Raw genomic sequence first — 14367 nt, 5'->3', positions numbered from 1 at the left:
AAATAAAATTTTTAAATAAATTTATTTATAAAATATAAGTAATAATGAAAATTAAAATTATAATATAAATTATATAATTTATATTATAATTAATTAGGTTTTGTCTTTTAGAAAAAAATTAATAAATTATAATTTTATTAATTAGGTCTATATATTTTATATAGATTATATTTATATATTTATATATATAAAAAAAAAAAAAATGTGGTGTTACTGTTTAATAATGGGATAAAAATTTACTTTTATTTATTGTTGTTGTGGTAATTGTTATTTATATAAACGACTCTCGCAAAGGCTGTAGGTAAATCTACCAGGGCGGTGATACGTACCCAAACGGCTTGTCACGGCCATATTGAAATCAACTAGAGAAACGGACTTAGAATATGAATAGAAGATTAGACAATGAAGACTAAAGACTTATGAAAATTGTTTTAAGAATTATTGTTTTATTGAATAAAACTATTTGAAGTATTAATATGTTTTGTTGAATAAGATAATAGACTGCGGTTAAGGGTAAAATGGCTGCAGTAAAGCTGTGGTTGTCAAAAGAGATTTATAATTCCGGAACAGTGGCTGGATTAGCACTCACGACCATGCTAAAAACCCAGACACCTTCTGCATGATGTCCACAGCGTTTTTTTGAGTCATCAATCTGAACGTGATCCACACTATTACCGGTTGTTAGTGAGGGGAAAAGGTGTTAGTAGTAAGGTCAAATGCAAGTTTTATAAGTAGAATTTGGTACTGTAGTGACCATCGGATCTTAATATAAGATCAATATAAAGCAACATAATGCTAAGTCTTGTGAGATAAAGTATAAAGTAAAATAAAAAGGTTATTAAGCAATTGGTGCTAAAGATATAAGATAAAATAGAAGTTATTGTGATCTGAAGATAAGGTGATTCTTAGATGTTGTTTATTTCATGAATAATTTGGGGATATTTATACTGTTTGTATATGTAAATATGCAATATAAAATATATGATAAATGATAAATAATAAATAATATATGATATATGATATATAATAAATCATAAATCATAAAAACTTGTATAAGGCATGCAGAGTACAAGACCCCAAAAAGGGTATCAACACCATGAACGCCTACGAAAAGGATAGCAATTAATATCGCATAAGGTTAAATATGATATATGAGAGCCTTACCAAGCATTAAAAGGGGTTGTGTAGAAAAAGATCGCTCTCAAAGACGACAATCAAATCGCGGTATAATTGGCCAATGATTTGATAGTGAATGGATAAGTCCCTGTAGATCCTGGAGAATCAGTCTTGGTTCATAGTCACGCGGAAGATAACCTTTAGAGTAATCCGAATGTCGCATCTCTTCTGATGAAACGTAGATCCTTTCGTAACGGATTGCGAAATTTTGCTTCGATGAGCCGCGCGCGATTGTAGCAACAAAATTGGCACTGATTACGAGATCCTCTTCACGGAAAGGATCATGCATAAGTTCATTGTATTCAAAAGAATGCGTATAAACAGCTCCAATCTTTCTCAAGTTCTTCAATTTCTCGTGAATTTGCAAAATCTCGTCTCTTTTTTGGGGGTAATATTGAAGACTGCTAATTTTGGCCTTGATCGTATTCTTTAAACGTGAATTTAAATACGCTTCTTTAAAAGCAGAATGAGCTTCTACTGTTATGCAAGAGATAGAGATTGGTTTGACCATGTTGGTGGCTTTAAACGCAAAAGAAAATAGTCAGGAATCGAGTGAATGACAACTTTTCTTCGCCCAAACATTAATTCAATCTTCGACTTCATCGATTTCTATATGGTGCCCTAGCCTACTCTCCCACCAAGTTCTAGCTTATTGTATTTTTTTCATTGCTGTAATAGTATCTTTCATGCCAAAGTATCAAAACGTAACACCCTTGAATTTTGCAGATAAAAGAGAAAAGATGGGTAATGGATATATATCGAAAAGCAACGTGGAATATGCCAATGTTACTGAAATCAGAATAAGGGTCTCATCGAGATCGAGAGAAAGGGAGGATAATTATAAGCCCCTTCCTTTCTGTTTCATCATAGACTTCAATTTAAAAAAGTAATTAAAGAGTGATACATTCTATTATTAAAAACAAGTGATACACATTTTATATAGAAACAAAAGGGTAAAAGGAAGGTGTATATTAAAATTTATAACCTCAAAACTTTACATGAGGTAAGCAGCAGCAGCAAAGGCAGCAACGATCAAGCTGTTGGGGTTAATTTGAATACCAGCAGAGACAGGAACTTCGGCCTTGTTAGCAGCAAGAGAGATGGTGGTGGTACCAGGAGCATCAGCGGTGGCAGCGGAAGAAGCGGCAGGAGCAGCAGGAGCAGCATCAGAAGAAGCAGAGGTACTAGAAGAGTTGGCGCTAGAACCGAAAGGAGCAAAGCTGACAGTGTGTTCTTGGTAAGGATAAGTGATGTTCATGCAAGTGGCGACATCAACAACGTTCTTGTAAGCGGCAGTGATCTTGGGCAAGTATTCTACAGCGAGGCTCATGGTAGTGTTGTCAATTTCGTGAGTCAAGACGATTTGACCACTGTTGGCAAAAGTACCGTTGGAACCCATTTGAACGTAAGCATCATAAGTAGCCTTGACTTCATCGACAGTCTTGGAAGAACCAGCAGCCCAGTCATCAGTATCGAGGTTCCAAAGAATAGTGGTTAAGTTGAGTTGAGTAGCGATCCAACGAACACGATCATCGACATCACCGAAAGCCTAATGTATGTTAGTATGTTTTTCTTTTTTTCTTTATAAGAGAAACTTACAGGACGCCAGTGGAGAGGAGTAACACCAGTAACCATCTTGATAGCCTTTTGAGTATAGTAGAGTTCGGCAAGGACTTCTTCATTACTCAAAGTAGTCATCAATTGGTGAGACCAGGTGTGGTCAGCAATATGATGGCCAGCCTTGACACCACGTTGAGCGCCGTAGGGCCAGTTGACGACGTTGGAACCAATGTAGAACATACTAGCCTTGATCTTGTTTTGCTCAAGGTAGTCATAGAAAGCATTGTGAGAACAGTTGGGTCCATCATCGTAAGTAAGACCCCAAGTTTCAGGTTCGGGACAAGCGTAGATATCTTCATTAACATCCTTATGCTTGGGCTTGGTACAGGTGGAGGATGACCACCAACAGTCAGGATCACTGTCTGGATAACCGGTCATGTCAACGCCACCATCGGAGGTCTTCTTACGAACGGCAATCTTAGGAGCTTTGGTCCAGTCAATAGACTTGTAAAGAGCTTGGAACTCGGCAGTCTTGGTCATACCGTTGGAAGTGGCAGTTTCCCAAAGGTTAGGCCACTCCTTGGCATTGTAGACAAAGTTGGAAGGAGGTTCGTAGTATTTACATTCATCAGAAGGATTTAAGGAAGTGGTTTGGGCAATAGCGGGAATGGTGATGTTGTTGGGATCAACCAAGGATTTGAAGTTCTTCCAATAATCCTGAGGCTTTGAAAGAGTGCTGTTGGACTTGGAGTGGGATGATGACTTGCTCTCAGAGCTCTTGGCAGCTTCGGCTAATCCGGCAACGTGCAAGATGGCAATTGCAAGGGCAGAAGTCTTAAAGTACATCTCTTTAAAAAGGAGTGTAAGGGATAAGTAAAGAAAAAAGGATACCGAAATGGAGAGAGAAGGATGAGTTCCTTTTAAACAGAAAACTTTGAAGCGGAATCAAATTTGCTTTAACACGCAGCTAGTATTGAGTTTATTTTATCCATTTATTTACAATTTACAGCGTGTCACAATATAAATGATCCATGAAGACGCTTTCCTTTTTTTGATAATCTACCTAAACTAGGCAAAAAAAAGGTGAATCTGTACTTGGTTTCCTTGGTGAAATTATCTACTTTTGTACCTAAAGTTCTTGTTCTGGGAATATAATTTTCTGCGTGCATTCATAAATGAACCTGAGCTGCTGTCATAGGTAACCATCAGAGTTAAAAATAGATGCTCACATCTACTCATTATATACAGTTTAATTAGACAAAATAATAGACATCTTCTTTTATTCCTCTTTTTCCATTCAATGCAGAATGCAGAATGTTGTCTATATTAAATAATAAGAAATAGTCTAAAGTAAATGAATAAGGAGAATAAACACAATGATTTGTCCGCGATCTACTCAATCGACGTTCATTTCACCGAGGCTTCTTTTCACTCTTGTACAAAACTTATTAAATAAACTAAAACCTTGTAATTCATCAAAAGTACCGTTTTGTCGTTTGATTCTATACCATTGCCGATCTTTTATCGTCTTTGCGCCTGTTGCTTGTTTCTTTTTTTAGTCAAAGAAAAAACTGGTACAACAACTGTTTATTAAACACATTGTTTCTGATGAAGCATGTTTCACGAGCAACAGAAACGACTGTGTACTATACAGTCTCGCCTCTCATTCATAAACATATGAAATGATAGTCAGACTGACAATAATTACAAAAAGTCACTGGAAATAGCTCACTCTACATATAAGAATTGCTCACAGTAAATACTAAACAGAAACAGAGCAAATATTGGCCATATCGATCAGCCTTTTCTTTTTTTTTTTTTTTTTTACTTTCCTGATCGAAATGATTATCATTGCTGTACTCTAATATAGTAAATGTTGATACACTCTATGTAATACATTCTATTAGACCTTTTCCCTCTTTGCATGATTAGTCAACGATCCTTTATACAGAGACACTTGGCTATTTTTGATATTGCAATAAAGCGACTTGGAATGTAAAACCCTTGTTACTCTCCAAAATGCTTAGCTGTACCTATTTAGGCACAGGAAACATATAACGTAATAAGAAATATCAATACAATAGACATCTAACACGCTATTTAAAGGCTTGAATGCTGGCTGCATCACAGCAGAGAGAAAGAAAGAGGGAGGAAGGATCGTTCCCTATATGTAAAAAAAACTTCCGAAGAAGGGAAAATGTACAATGGACCTATGAATCCGTCTGTCAGGGCATGTATGATGATGAAAGAAGATGGTGAAAGTTGATATCAATCGAAACCCTGTCAATAGCATTGCAGTAAAGGATATTTATGCTCCATTTCTTATAGGTTGAACATATGCGCAGTTTTAATTTATTCTATTGCTGGCTAAATGAAACTGCCCTATTCTTCATCTACTGCACTCTAAGCACTCTGTTTCCATAATCATCGCGTTGAATACTGTATAATGCGTTATTAAACATCACAGGGCCCATGATGTATTGAATGAAGGTACTCTTTACAGAGAGCAATCATAATGGGATTAGATCAGATTGAAATTATCGTAGGATGAACTCAAAGGATGTCTCTCTTCCCCAATATGTATTGACGTATTATTCTTTTTTTTTTTTTTCCTGCCAGCTAAACCCCTAGGGCCTATTATATATAAATAGGAAGTATTTCATGCTTTCTTATACATTACACTTCTTTCCTTTTTCTCTCTCTTTCTCTTTTTTGCTTTACTTACGCGCACGCGAAATCTATAATGGAAACTTCAATTCAACCCTCCGATAACGTAGTTATAACAAACGACTCTGCCAAAAAGACTAAACGTAAAGATAAAGACGATAAAGAGGAAAAGCCCTTTCGCTGTGTCGGTTTTGGTGATTGCTCAATGGCCTTCACACGGCAGGAACATTTAAATAGACACAAACGAAGGCACACTGGCGAGGTAAAAAAAGAAGAAAAAAAAGTCCGTTTCATCTTTACTCATTATTCAATTTAGAAACCTTTTCCCTGCATTGTCGAAGGATGTACGCTTCGGTTCTCTAGGAACGACAACATGAGACAGCATGCTGAACGATGTCCATGCAGAAATCCAGATGGTGAAGGCACAAAGCGTAAAAGATCAGTTAAAGGCCAACCACGATCCGTAGGCCGAAAGAGAAAGCTTGCGCCTAGGTCTAATCCCGAACGAGCCTCCAAGAAGGGCAAGTCTTATCATGAAGATGATGAGTACGAAGAAGGTAGCCAGGAGGAGCAGCCCAAGGCTCCATTAGTCGTTCAAAATGGTTCATCTTCATCTACTGACACCGAAATGTCTCCTTCTCCAGGCCCAATTGAACCTTCACCCTACAGCAATCGCGTTCGTGCAGCCCCTCGGATTCTTTTCTGTTCGTACGGTCGCAACGGTCAAGAGATAGATTTTCAAGCAATGGTGCAAAACTTTTCCCTTTTTGCGCCTAGAAATGCAAAGCCGACTAGAAGGCTCTCATTACAAGAATTAGCCAGTTCAATTGATAGATTAGAAGAGATCAGTAGTTCAAGTAGTTCAGAAGAAGATTCGAATGCAGTAGGAATCACAGAAGATGAATATGAAACTCTCATTGCTATAAGAGAACTTCATAGAACTCCTTACGTTCGCGAATAAAATCATGCAAATAAAAATCACTTTTTTTTAAACCAATCTACTTGGTTTTAAAACTAAAGGTCTTTTTTCAAGGATTTCTAAATATTCCTACTGGCTTTTTTTTGCATAAGAATTGAGTAGTTCTTTTTCTTTTGGGGAGGGGCACAGGATAGAAGCATTTATCATGAATGTTATGAACGTTTGAATCTTTTGATTCTTTAGATCATGTAATAAGATAGTAACAAATAAATGAAATCAAGGTTGATCCAGGAACAATAGGTTTGTGTCGCGTTGGTTACTAACCAAATAAGTACATGCAATTTTATTAAAAGTATTGAATGCGTTGGGAGGTATCGCTAGTTCTCTGCCTGTCATTGTCGCAGGAACGTTTTCAGTCTGCTGGCTCATTCTTCGATCATTTTTTACTGCGTGTATCGGAAAAATTGTTGATTGTTTTGACCAGTTTATATAATAGGCATTGATCAGCACAATACATTAGTTGTGGCTCGAGAAATGATAGCAATGATTACTGACTGGTTCAATTGACAATCGTTTGATTGGAAGAAAAAAAACGCTTGTATTTAACTGGCAGCATGCCTGGATCACACAAAAGAAGTGAACCAAACTATATTTGACATTGCCAGATCAATATCATAAAAGAATAAACTAAAATGAGTTGACTCTAGGCTAAAAGGAAAGTAGTACTAGGGAAAGTCTTTATATTTTTATTAATATCGAGCAGAGCCACCTTATACGTATATTCCTCTAAATGCTTTTTCTTTTTCCCGTGGGAGGAATTTCTATCATAAACACAGCTGTAGGCAATGCCTGTCAAAGGAAGGATTAAACAGGAGTGCTGTAATCAATAGGATAACGTTTTAAAAAGTATTATGAACACCTTGATACTCAATAAGCGCCTTCTTCCACGTATGTTTAATAGAATATATCTTGTACTAGTTTATCTTTTATGACTGAATATATCATAACGAGAAATTTCCATTTGTCAGACGCAATGACAAAATTCTTACTTTATTCTGCATAAAGAGTGAGCATGTAGTACAGCAAAGACTAATAGAACGAATGTGCCCTTCGATGACAACAGTTTGTTCAACACGCTTAAATGGTACCAACTATAAAAGGAATAACTAAAAAAGTGACATATAAACATCCCCCTTCTATTCTAGATGCAACATTTAATTTAAGGGGATGAAAAAGGGGGAGATAACTGGCAATAGATTTAAAGAGAAAGAAAAAAAGATATGAATAGACAGAATAGGATGTTTATAAACTGGATACCATCATGATGATGTGATTGTTAACAGAGAAAGAGAACGAGAGAGAATATAAGGTGACCTCTCTTCCTTCTTTTCCTTTTGCTTAAAGCCGGCTATGATGTAAGTGACAAATTTCCATTACGGAAAGAACTATAAATGACGGGAAATGAACCCTTTTTTTCTTTCTATTTTACCTTTTTTTTTTTTTCTTGTCCTTTTGTCAAAATGAAAGCTACCTTCTTAGCCCTCGCTTTTGTTCTTCTTGCTCTTTTTGAGTGTCAAGTTCATGCTATTTGTTCTTGTAATCCCGAAGATACAAAATGTCTCGAGAGATGTGGTAAGTTATCACAAAATAAAATAAAGAGAACGCGATTCTAAAAGGCATATTATAGTAAGTAGCACTCAAGATTGCATTGAATCATGCGGTGATGATGCCGAATGTTATGATAGATGTATTGACAACAACTGGCCCGGTGTTTCAAGCACTACGACAACTACTCGCGCTACTGTCAGAGAAACGACAACAAGAACAGAGGCTAGAACCGCCAGTACTACTACTACGGCTAGAATAAGTGCTTCTACTACCTCTTCTATTGCCTCTATTTTGACAAGCTCTTCATCTGTTGTCAGTAGCTCCTCTGGTTCATCGGCAATTGTACCTACATCGTCTCCTGCATCTGTCTCGTTCCCATCTGTAAGCAGCACTGTAGTTATCTTGCCAAGTACTGCCAGCAGCAGTATGCCCGTCAGCAGTGCTCCTGCTTCTAGTTCCATTTTTTCATCTATCAGTTCAGTTGCCTCATCTGCTGCCGCTACTGCTACAACAAGTGGAAGTGAATCAAATTCTGTCAACTGGGCCAGTCAAATGACAAAGATGACAGTTGCCGCGGCTTTTGGCCACGCTGTCTTCTATTTCATGTGGAACTAAAGCTTTTATTAATATATAATCCTTACGCTTAATTGCATCAAATATATCTTTAATAAAGATGTACATAATATTTAGTAAAAAAAGAAGACATTTAGATGCATTTCTGTTGTTTCCCTGCATAAATTTTACCTTCTTAAATCCATTGCATTCGAGCGAGTATTATATTATCCCGTATAAAAAGCCTTAAAATAAAGGGGACAGTAATAAGAAAGTATGTATATTTTCGTAATCAATACAATATCTTTCAAATTTGTCTCAAAGCATGACAACCCTGAATGACATCCGATAAGTATTTCCTTTTTTGAAAGAACACCCGCTTGTTGGGTTTAAAGTGGTTTATGCAGTGCACTTTATTTCTATTACTGAACTGGGGAATCTAATTATGATATAATACATTTGCTGCCCTTTGACCTTGGTTTATATGTCTCAATGTATCTGAGCTGCTTCTTATTGATGGCTCCTCTACGACGTTCTCGTATATACACAACCGCATCCAGTGGTGGCATACCATCCTCGATCAAAGCGATGGCCACAAGTACAGGTGCCCTAATTGAACCTTTTAATACATTCATCTGTCGCTACACACATATATATATATACACACACAAAATAACAACTACCTTCCCAAACCGGCTACACAATGGATAGCAATGCAAGGTGATAATTCTTCCTTGTCGTCCTGCTTTTGTTCAGCATTCAAGAATCTATCGTCAATTAAATGAAGCCACGCATCAACAATACCTGCAGGTGGTGGTTCACCATCCACAAAGACAAAATCGTGAACTTGGATACCAATCTCGCTCAATGGCTCCTTTGGATATGTTGCTTCACAGCATCGTACGACATCTGTCACGTTCCATCGTTTGAATTCCTACCCTATGTGAGTATTCATCCCATAATAGTTTCAATGTTGCCTCACCTTTAGATAAAGTGGTAAGTTATTTGCAGAAGGTGCATCAACGATCAAGAAACGGAGTCCATTGTGTTCAATAAAAGTAGGAGGGTTGATTAAGGGCCTATTGGCCGTTGTATTAAAGGGGGAATGTGCCCGAGTATACATTGGTTAGAGCAAAAGGAGAAGAATTAAAATTGAAAATATATAAAAAAAGTAGAAGGGGGAGGTGAGATGAGGTTTTCTTTTTCTTTGTGTAAGTGATATAAAGCGTAATATTAGACTATATGCAAAACTAGATGTAAATTCTATAATAAAAAGAACCCCCTCGTTAGCAGTAGCAAATAACACAAGCCTTTGCCTCTTTACTTTGATTAAGGACACAACATTTACAAATTAGCCTGGATCAATCATCAAGGAAAGAAAAGAAAGAAAAAGGCTTCCCCCTCTCTCTCTTTCTTTCAATAACTCTCCAAGTTGAGATTTAATCTGGTCAGGTGATTCTCGTTGCTTTAAAAATGCAATCGGGACATTAAAAAATAGAGTGGTTTCTTTTTTCTTTGTGTATTTCTTCACTGTTGAGGACATGAATAAAGAACATACCCAACCATCGATGGGTGCGGTTGTCAAGGAGAACATCAATAAAGGGGATATAATCGAGAATAACACTCAACCTGCATACTCATTGTTCTTACAAGAGTATAAAGAGTCTGTCAAAAGAGACGTCAGCCAACAAGATATTTTGAAAAAATGGAACCAACTTTCTGAAGAACAAAGGAAACCTTACATCGAAAAGGCTCAGTCCAATGCAGCCAAATCTAAAGCCATCGTCCACACAGTCTTTTTATCCTTACTTGTTGACTTGTTTGCATTCACTCTTATTCTTCCACTCTTCCCAAGACTATTAAACTACTACCGAGTCAATGGAAAGGAGGTACGTGCTGCTGGTTCGTTACACAAGTCACTTATACCCTCTTCAGGAAATAGTGCTAAACTATGCCTCACAACTATTGGATAGATTCAAACAATTAACAAACAATCACACAGGTTCTGACAAGTGGGATACAGTACTCCTTGGTGGCCTCATAGGCTCATTGTTTTCCTTTCTTCAATTTATCGTATCCCCCATTATTGGACGTGCTAGTGACAGAATAGGCCGACGTAGGGTGTTATTGTACACGATGGTAAGAAAAGAGAATTACCATTATCACAATTAACATATATTGTCATAGGTTGGCAATATTCTGTCTACTCTGATCTGGCTTTTTGCTCATTCATTCAACCTGTTCTTAATAGCTCGTGTCGTTGCTGGTCTGAGTGAAGGCAATGTTCAATTAAGTACAGCGATCATCTCTGACGTAACAGCAGCCGATCAAAGATCTAAAAACCTGGTAACAAGCTTTACTTTATGTACGACATCAGTTTATTCACACACACATTTTTATGTAGGCACTTGTAGGCGTCGCCTTTGCAGTTGCTTTCACACTCGGTCCTCCTATTGGCGCATGGTTCGCTTCGATCGACCTGTCTGTCCTGTGCCCTCCTCTTGCCCGATTCGGCATTTACCCTTACTCCATGGCTGCATTGATCGGTCTAGCTCTATTGGTAGTTGAAACCGTGTATCTTTATGCTAAATTACCCGAAACGGTGCATAATCAACAAAGAACTCAGCCAGAGACAGAAGTAAATACAGTACAGACTGCATTACTTGATATCCAAAGACGACTCTCGACCTTGATCACCCTCAAGCGTCTCATGGGCATCTTTTCGTTTGTTTTTTCCGGCATGGAATTTACTTTGGTCTTTTTGACATTTGACGTCCTCGACTTTAGCCATATGCAACAGGGTAAATTGTTAAGCTACATGGGTATTGTGTCTGCACTCATTCAAGGAGGTTACGTCAGACGAAGTGTTCAGAGAGTGGGTGAAAAGAATATCGTCATTCAAGGCATGATCATGGGTGTCATCGGCTTTTACTGTTTGGCAGTGACTGCAAATGCACCACATCCCTTCTTATGGTTGTATATTGGCGCTACCTGTCTTGCCTTTACCTCTGGAACCGTCGTGAGTGGCCTGACGGCCTTAGCGAGTCTTCAGTGTCACGAGACAAGGGACGATTATCTGTCAAAAGGTAGAGCTCTTGGTGGATTCCGAAGCTATGGACAGTTGGGAAGAGCATTGGGTCCGATCTCAGTGTGCGCCTTTTATTGGATGTTTGGTCCTGAAAAATGCTATGCCGCAGGATCGCTCATGATGATGGCTACCACCTGGTTAACCCTACTTGGTATACCTAATAGAAGAATATCCAATATTCATAAAAAATCACAATAATGTTCATTAGAAAATAAAAAACTTTTGCTTTTATTCAAAGTTCTGTTTAATGTTTAGCCTTATTGAAACTAGTGACGAAGTGAATAAAGACCATGTACAATAGATAAAAGAAATAACTTACATAGTTGCTGGGAACAATACCCGTAGTACCATCTTGTTTGCGTGCTTGCCACCAGTTTCCACGCTTATCCAAGATTTCGAGTAATTCGCCCTTTTCAAAGGAGAGCTCTGAAGGATCATCCGCGCTACCCTGATCTGAATTATTTTTTAATTTTTTTTTTTTTAGTGTTTCATTCATGCGAACTTACATCCATGTAAAGCAGTAGCAGGCTCGAATCGGTTACGAGGTGAAGCAGCGACACCGATGTCTTCTTCTTCATCGTCAGCTCTATTAGTATCGTTGTTGTTGTAATGGCGAGGTAATTCTTTCTCGCTCATAGCGCCGCCCGTATCACGCGTCTGACGGTTTGGACGAACTGTATTGACAAACCGATGAGAGAGGTCACCTCCGTAGCTCATGGATCGAGTACCGAACGAGCGGAACCATGAATCCTCTGGAGAGGTCAATAAGAAGGCCAAAAGGAACTATATAAATCATGTTATGACAAGTAATGCAATCATAAGCTCCCTCTACTCACCTGCATGATGATCAAAATAATTGCACCAGCAGCCGCAGCCCTATTACCGCTGCTCACGTTCACGTCAAAAAGAGTTGCTTGACAGACGTAGGTCAAGTACACGATACTGATCGCCAAGAAGAGATAGACCTAGACAACATCTTAGTGTCTACATGCGCTAAAACAATGAGATGTACCATGTTATGATAAGAAGGAAGCAATCCTAATCCGAGTACAACCATGATTGCAACCACAAAGACCAATTCATAAATGATGATCCACCAGATCACACCATGAAATTGAGCCACACACCCACCAATGAATAAAATTAACCAAGCAGCCTATATACATATTAAAACACCATGTGTATCTCATGGTTGATACAACTTACAGCAGAAAGAGCGCCAGTGGTGGCAACAAAGGGATTAGTCAAAGATAAATTATAATCTTCCATTATTAACGAAAAGTATACAAAGAAAAAACAAAAGAAAAAGAAAACAGCTATGGATGATAGATAAACGTAGTCTACAACTGGGGGTTCACTCATATAAAAAAATCATATCAAATCAAGTTCTTTTTGTCTCAAATATCTGTCTTTATTAACAAGAGTTTTTGTTACGCTCCCCCCATGCTTTTGTACAAAAGTGGTGTATTGCGTAGAAACAAATAAGAAAAAAGTTTAGCGGTACTACAACATAATCCATGTCAGTTCTCACAATGATTCTCTATTTATATTTTTTTTTACCTTGTGGAAACCAATGTCGTTGGCGTATTCACGGAAACATTGACGACAGATGTTCAAGTTGTACTTGCGAATCAAACCAGCACGGTGAGCACAGACGCGGCTATCACACACGGTAGTTAGAAAAGTTGTTCATGTCACAAGCCACATTGCAATGTCATTTTGTGTCTTTTTTGTTGTAGAGGTCGCTGTGTCTTTTTTCATAGTTTATAATACGTACCATTGACGAGAGCCCTTACCAAAGGTCTTGGGGTGAGAGTTCCAAACGTTACTGTGAGCCATGGTAATGTATTACGAACAAAAAGGAGGAAGAAGAGAAAGATTCAAAAAAAGTATTTAGGTACACTTAATGTTACTGATCTCCTCTCAAAAAATTTTTCATCCCAGGAAATAATATAAGCCACAGACTCATTTCAAGCACCATCCGGAACAATGCACTTGGTTATACAGTATTTCCAAAAATTATTGACACTGATGCCAAGAGTAAAATTCGCGTTTGTTAAATTCTATTGTCACGTAAACCATTGGCTGATTTCGCTTGTTGACAAATTGAATGTCGTATATGTAGGAGCCCTGTCGTACAAAATATGAGTATATTAAGCACGAAAGCACCGTTAGCTCTTTTTTTTTCTTTTTTCTTTTTTCTTTTTTTTCTTTTTTTTTTTTTTTTTTACTTCCTTTCTCATTAAAAACCGAGTATTACAATATGAGCTTTCAAATTTTCTACGAAGACGGGCACAGTAATGCAGTTGATGAATACGGTAGACCTGAGCCTATGGACTATATCATTGACGAAGAACGATATGCTTTAGAAACAGTTAGTTCACACACTCAGTATTTGTATAATCAGCCTCAGGAGAATTATTTCGATGTAGGCTCTGTGGCAGATGAAAATGCAAAAGATGACCCAGATGTTTGCATGAAGGAGGCGTCGAGTAAGCGAGCGTACACACTATACGGATCAAGACAAAGTTAGATTCTTTAAACTGATGTTTGAGAAAGCTATGAGTGCTTCAGCTGCTGCAAAACAATTAGGTATTCATGTTCGTACAGCTCAAAGATGGGCTCAAATGTACAAAACGGATCCTGATAGTGTTTTTATAAAGCGTAAGAAAACCGGTCGCTCGCGTATACTTCAAGAAGAACACAAGCAAGTGGTCTTGGAGTATATAGATGAGAATCCTTCAGCCGTCTTGGAGCAAGTGATGGAGCGACTACTTCAAAATTTTCAGGATCTCAA

At 37.8% G+C, this 14367-nt stretch overlaps 7 protein-coding genes across 7 annotated transcripts; 2 read left to right on the top strand and 5 right to left on the bottom strand.

Annotated features, from left to right (window-relative positions):
* Positions 1-1201: 1201 nt before the first annotated feature.
* RHIMIDRAFT_237129 (uncharacterized protein) lies at positions 1202-1687 on the bottom strand (the record flags this gene model as incomplete). Its single annotated transcript, XM_023608697.1, has 1 exon — positions 1202-1687. The coding sequence occupies one exon, from the start codon at positions 1685-1687 to the stop codon at positions 1202-1204; it is 486 nt and encodes a 161-aa protein (XP_023466810.1).
* Positions 1688-2071: 384 nt separating this feature from the next.
* Positions 2072-3669, bottom strand: RHIMIDRAFT_291647 (chitin deacetylase). Its single transcript, XM_023613831.1, has 2 exons — positions 2776-3669; positions 2072-2725 (listed from the first exon to the last, which is right to left on the bottom strand). The coding sequence occupies exons 1-2, from the start codon at positions 3580-3582 to the stop codon at positions 2171-2173; spliced, it is 1362 nt and encodes a 453-aa protein (XP_023466809.1). The 5' UTR covers positions 3583-3669; the 3' UTR covers positions 2072-2170.
* A 4173-nt stretch (positions 3670-7842) lies between these two features.
* On the top strand, positions 7843-8545 carry RHIMIDRAFT_251180 (uncharacterized protein; the record flags this gene model as incomplete). Its single annotated transcript, XM_023610804.1, has 2 exons — positions 7843-7954; positions 8010-8545. The coding sequence occupies 2 exons, from the start codon at positions 7843-7845 to the stop codon at positions 8543-8545; spliced, it is 648 nt and encodes a 215-aa protein (XP_023466808.1).
* A 154-nt stretch (positions 8546-8699) lies between these two features.
* RHIMIDRAFT_128584 (phosphatases II) lies at positions 8700-9973 on the bottom strand. The gene is made up of 4 exons (XM_023605508.1): positions 9807-9973; positions 9465-9745; positions 9166-9416; positions 8700-9091 (listed from the first exon to the last, which is right to left on the bottom strand). The coding sequence occupies exons 2-4, from the start codon at positions 9603-9605 to the stop codon at positions 8926-8928; spliced, it is 558 nt and encodes a 185-aa protein (XP_023466807.1). The 5' UTR covers positions 9606-9745; positions 9807-9973; the 3' UTR covers positions 8700-8925.
* Positions 9974-10050: 77 nt separating this feature from the next.
* RHIMIDRAFT_201773 (MFS general substrate transporter) lies at positions 10051-11768 on the top strand (the record flags this gene model as incomplete). Its single annotated transcript, XM_023606567.1, has 4 exons — positions 10051-10375; positions 10425-10621; positions 10670-10828; positions 10887-11768. 4 exons carry the CDS (start codon positions 10051-10053, stop codon positions 11766-11768), a joined length of 1563 nt encoding a protein of 520 aa, XP_023466806.1.
* A 59-nt stretch (positions 11769-11827) lies between these two features.
* RHIMIDRAFT_237123 (uncharacterized protein) lies at positions 11828-12839 on the bottom strand (the record flags this gene model as incomplete). The annotated part of the gene is made up of 6 exons (XM_023608696.1): positions 11828-11836; positions 11890-12023; positions 12077-12353; positions 12407-12535; positions 12583-12726; positions 12777-12839. 6 exons carry the CDS (start codon positions 12837-12839, stop codon positions 11828-11830), a joined length of 756 nt encoding a protein of 251 aa, XP_023466805.1.
* A 225-nt stretch (positions 12840-13064) lies between these two features.
* RHIMIDRAFT_237122 (ribosomal protein S14) lies at positions 13065-13409 on the bottom strand (the record flags this gene model as incomplete). Its single annotated transcript, XM_023608695.1, has 3 exons — positions 13065-13073; positions 13131-13230; positions 13348-13409. The coding sequence occupies 3 exons, from the start codon at positions 13407-13409 to the stop codon at positions 13065-13067; spliced, it is 171 nt and encodes a 56-aa protein (XP_023466804.1).
* Between the last annotated feature and the right edge of the window lie 958 nt (positions 13410-14367).

This window comes from Rhizopus microsporus (genome assembly GCF_002708625.1).
Source record: "Rhizopus microsporus ATCC 52813 unplaced genomic scaffold scaffold_7, whole genome shotgun sequence".
NCBI lineage: Eukaryota > Fungi > Mucoromycota > Mucoromycetes > Mucorales > Rhizopodaceae > Rhizopus > Rhizopus microsporus.
The sequence above is the reverse complement of the archived record's forward strand: the minus strand, read 5'-3'. Positions and strand labels throughout refer to the sequence as shown.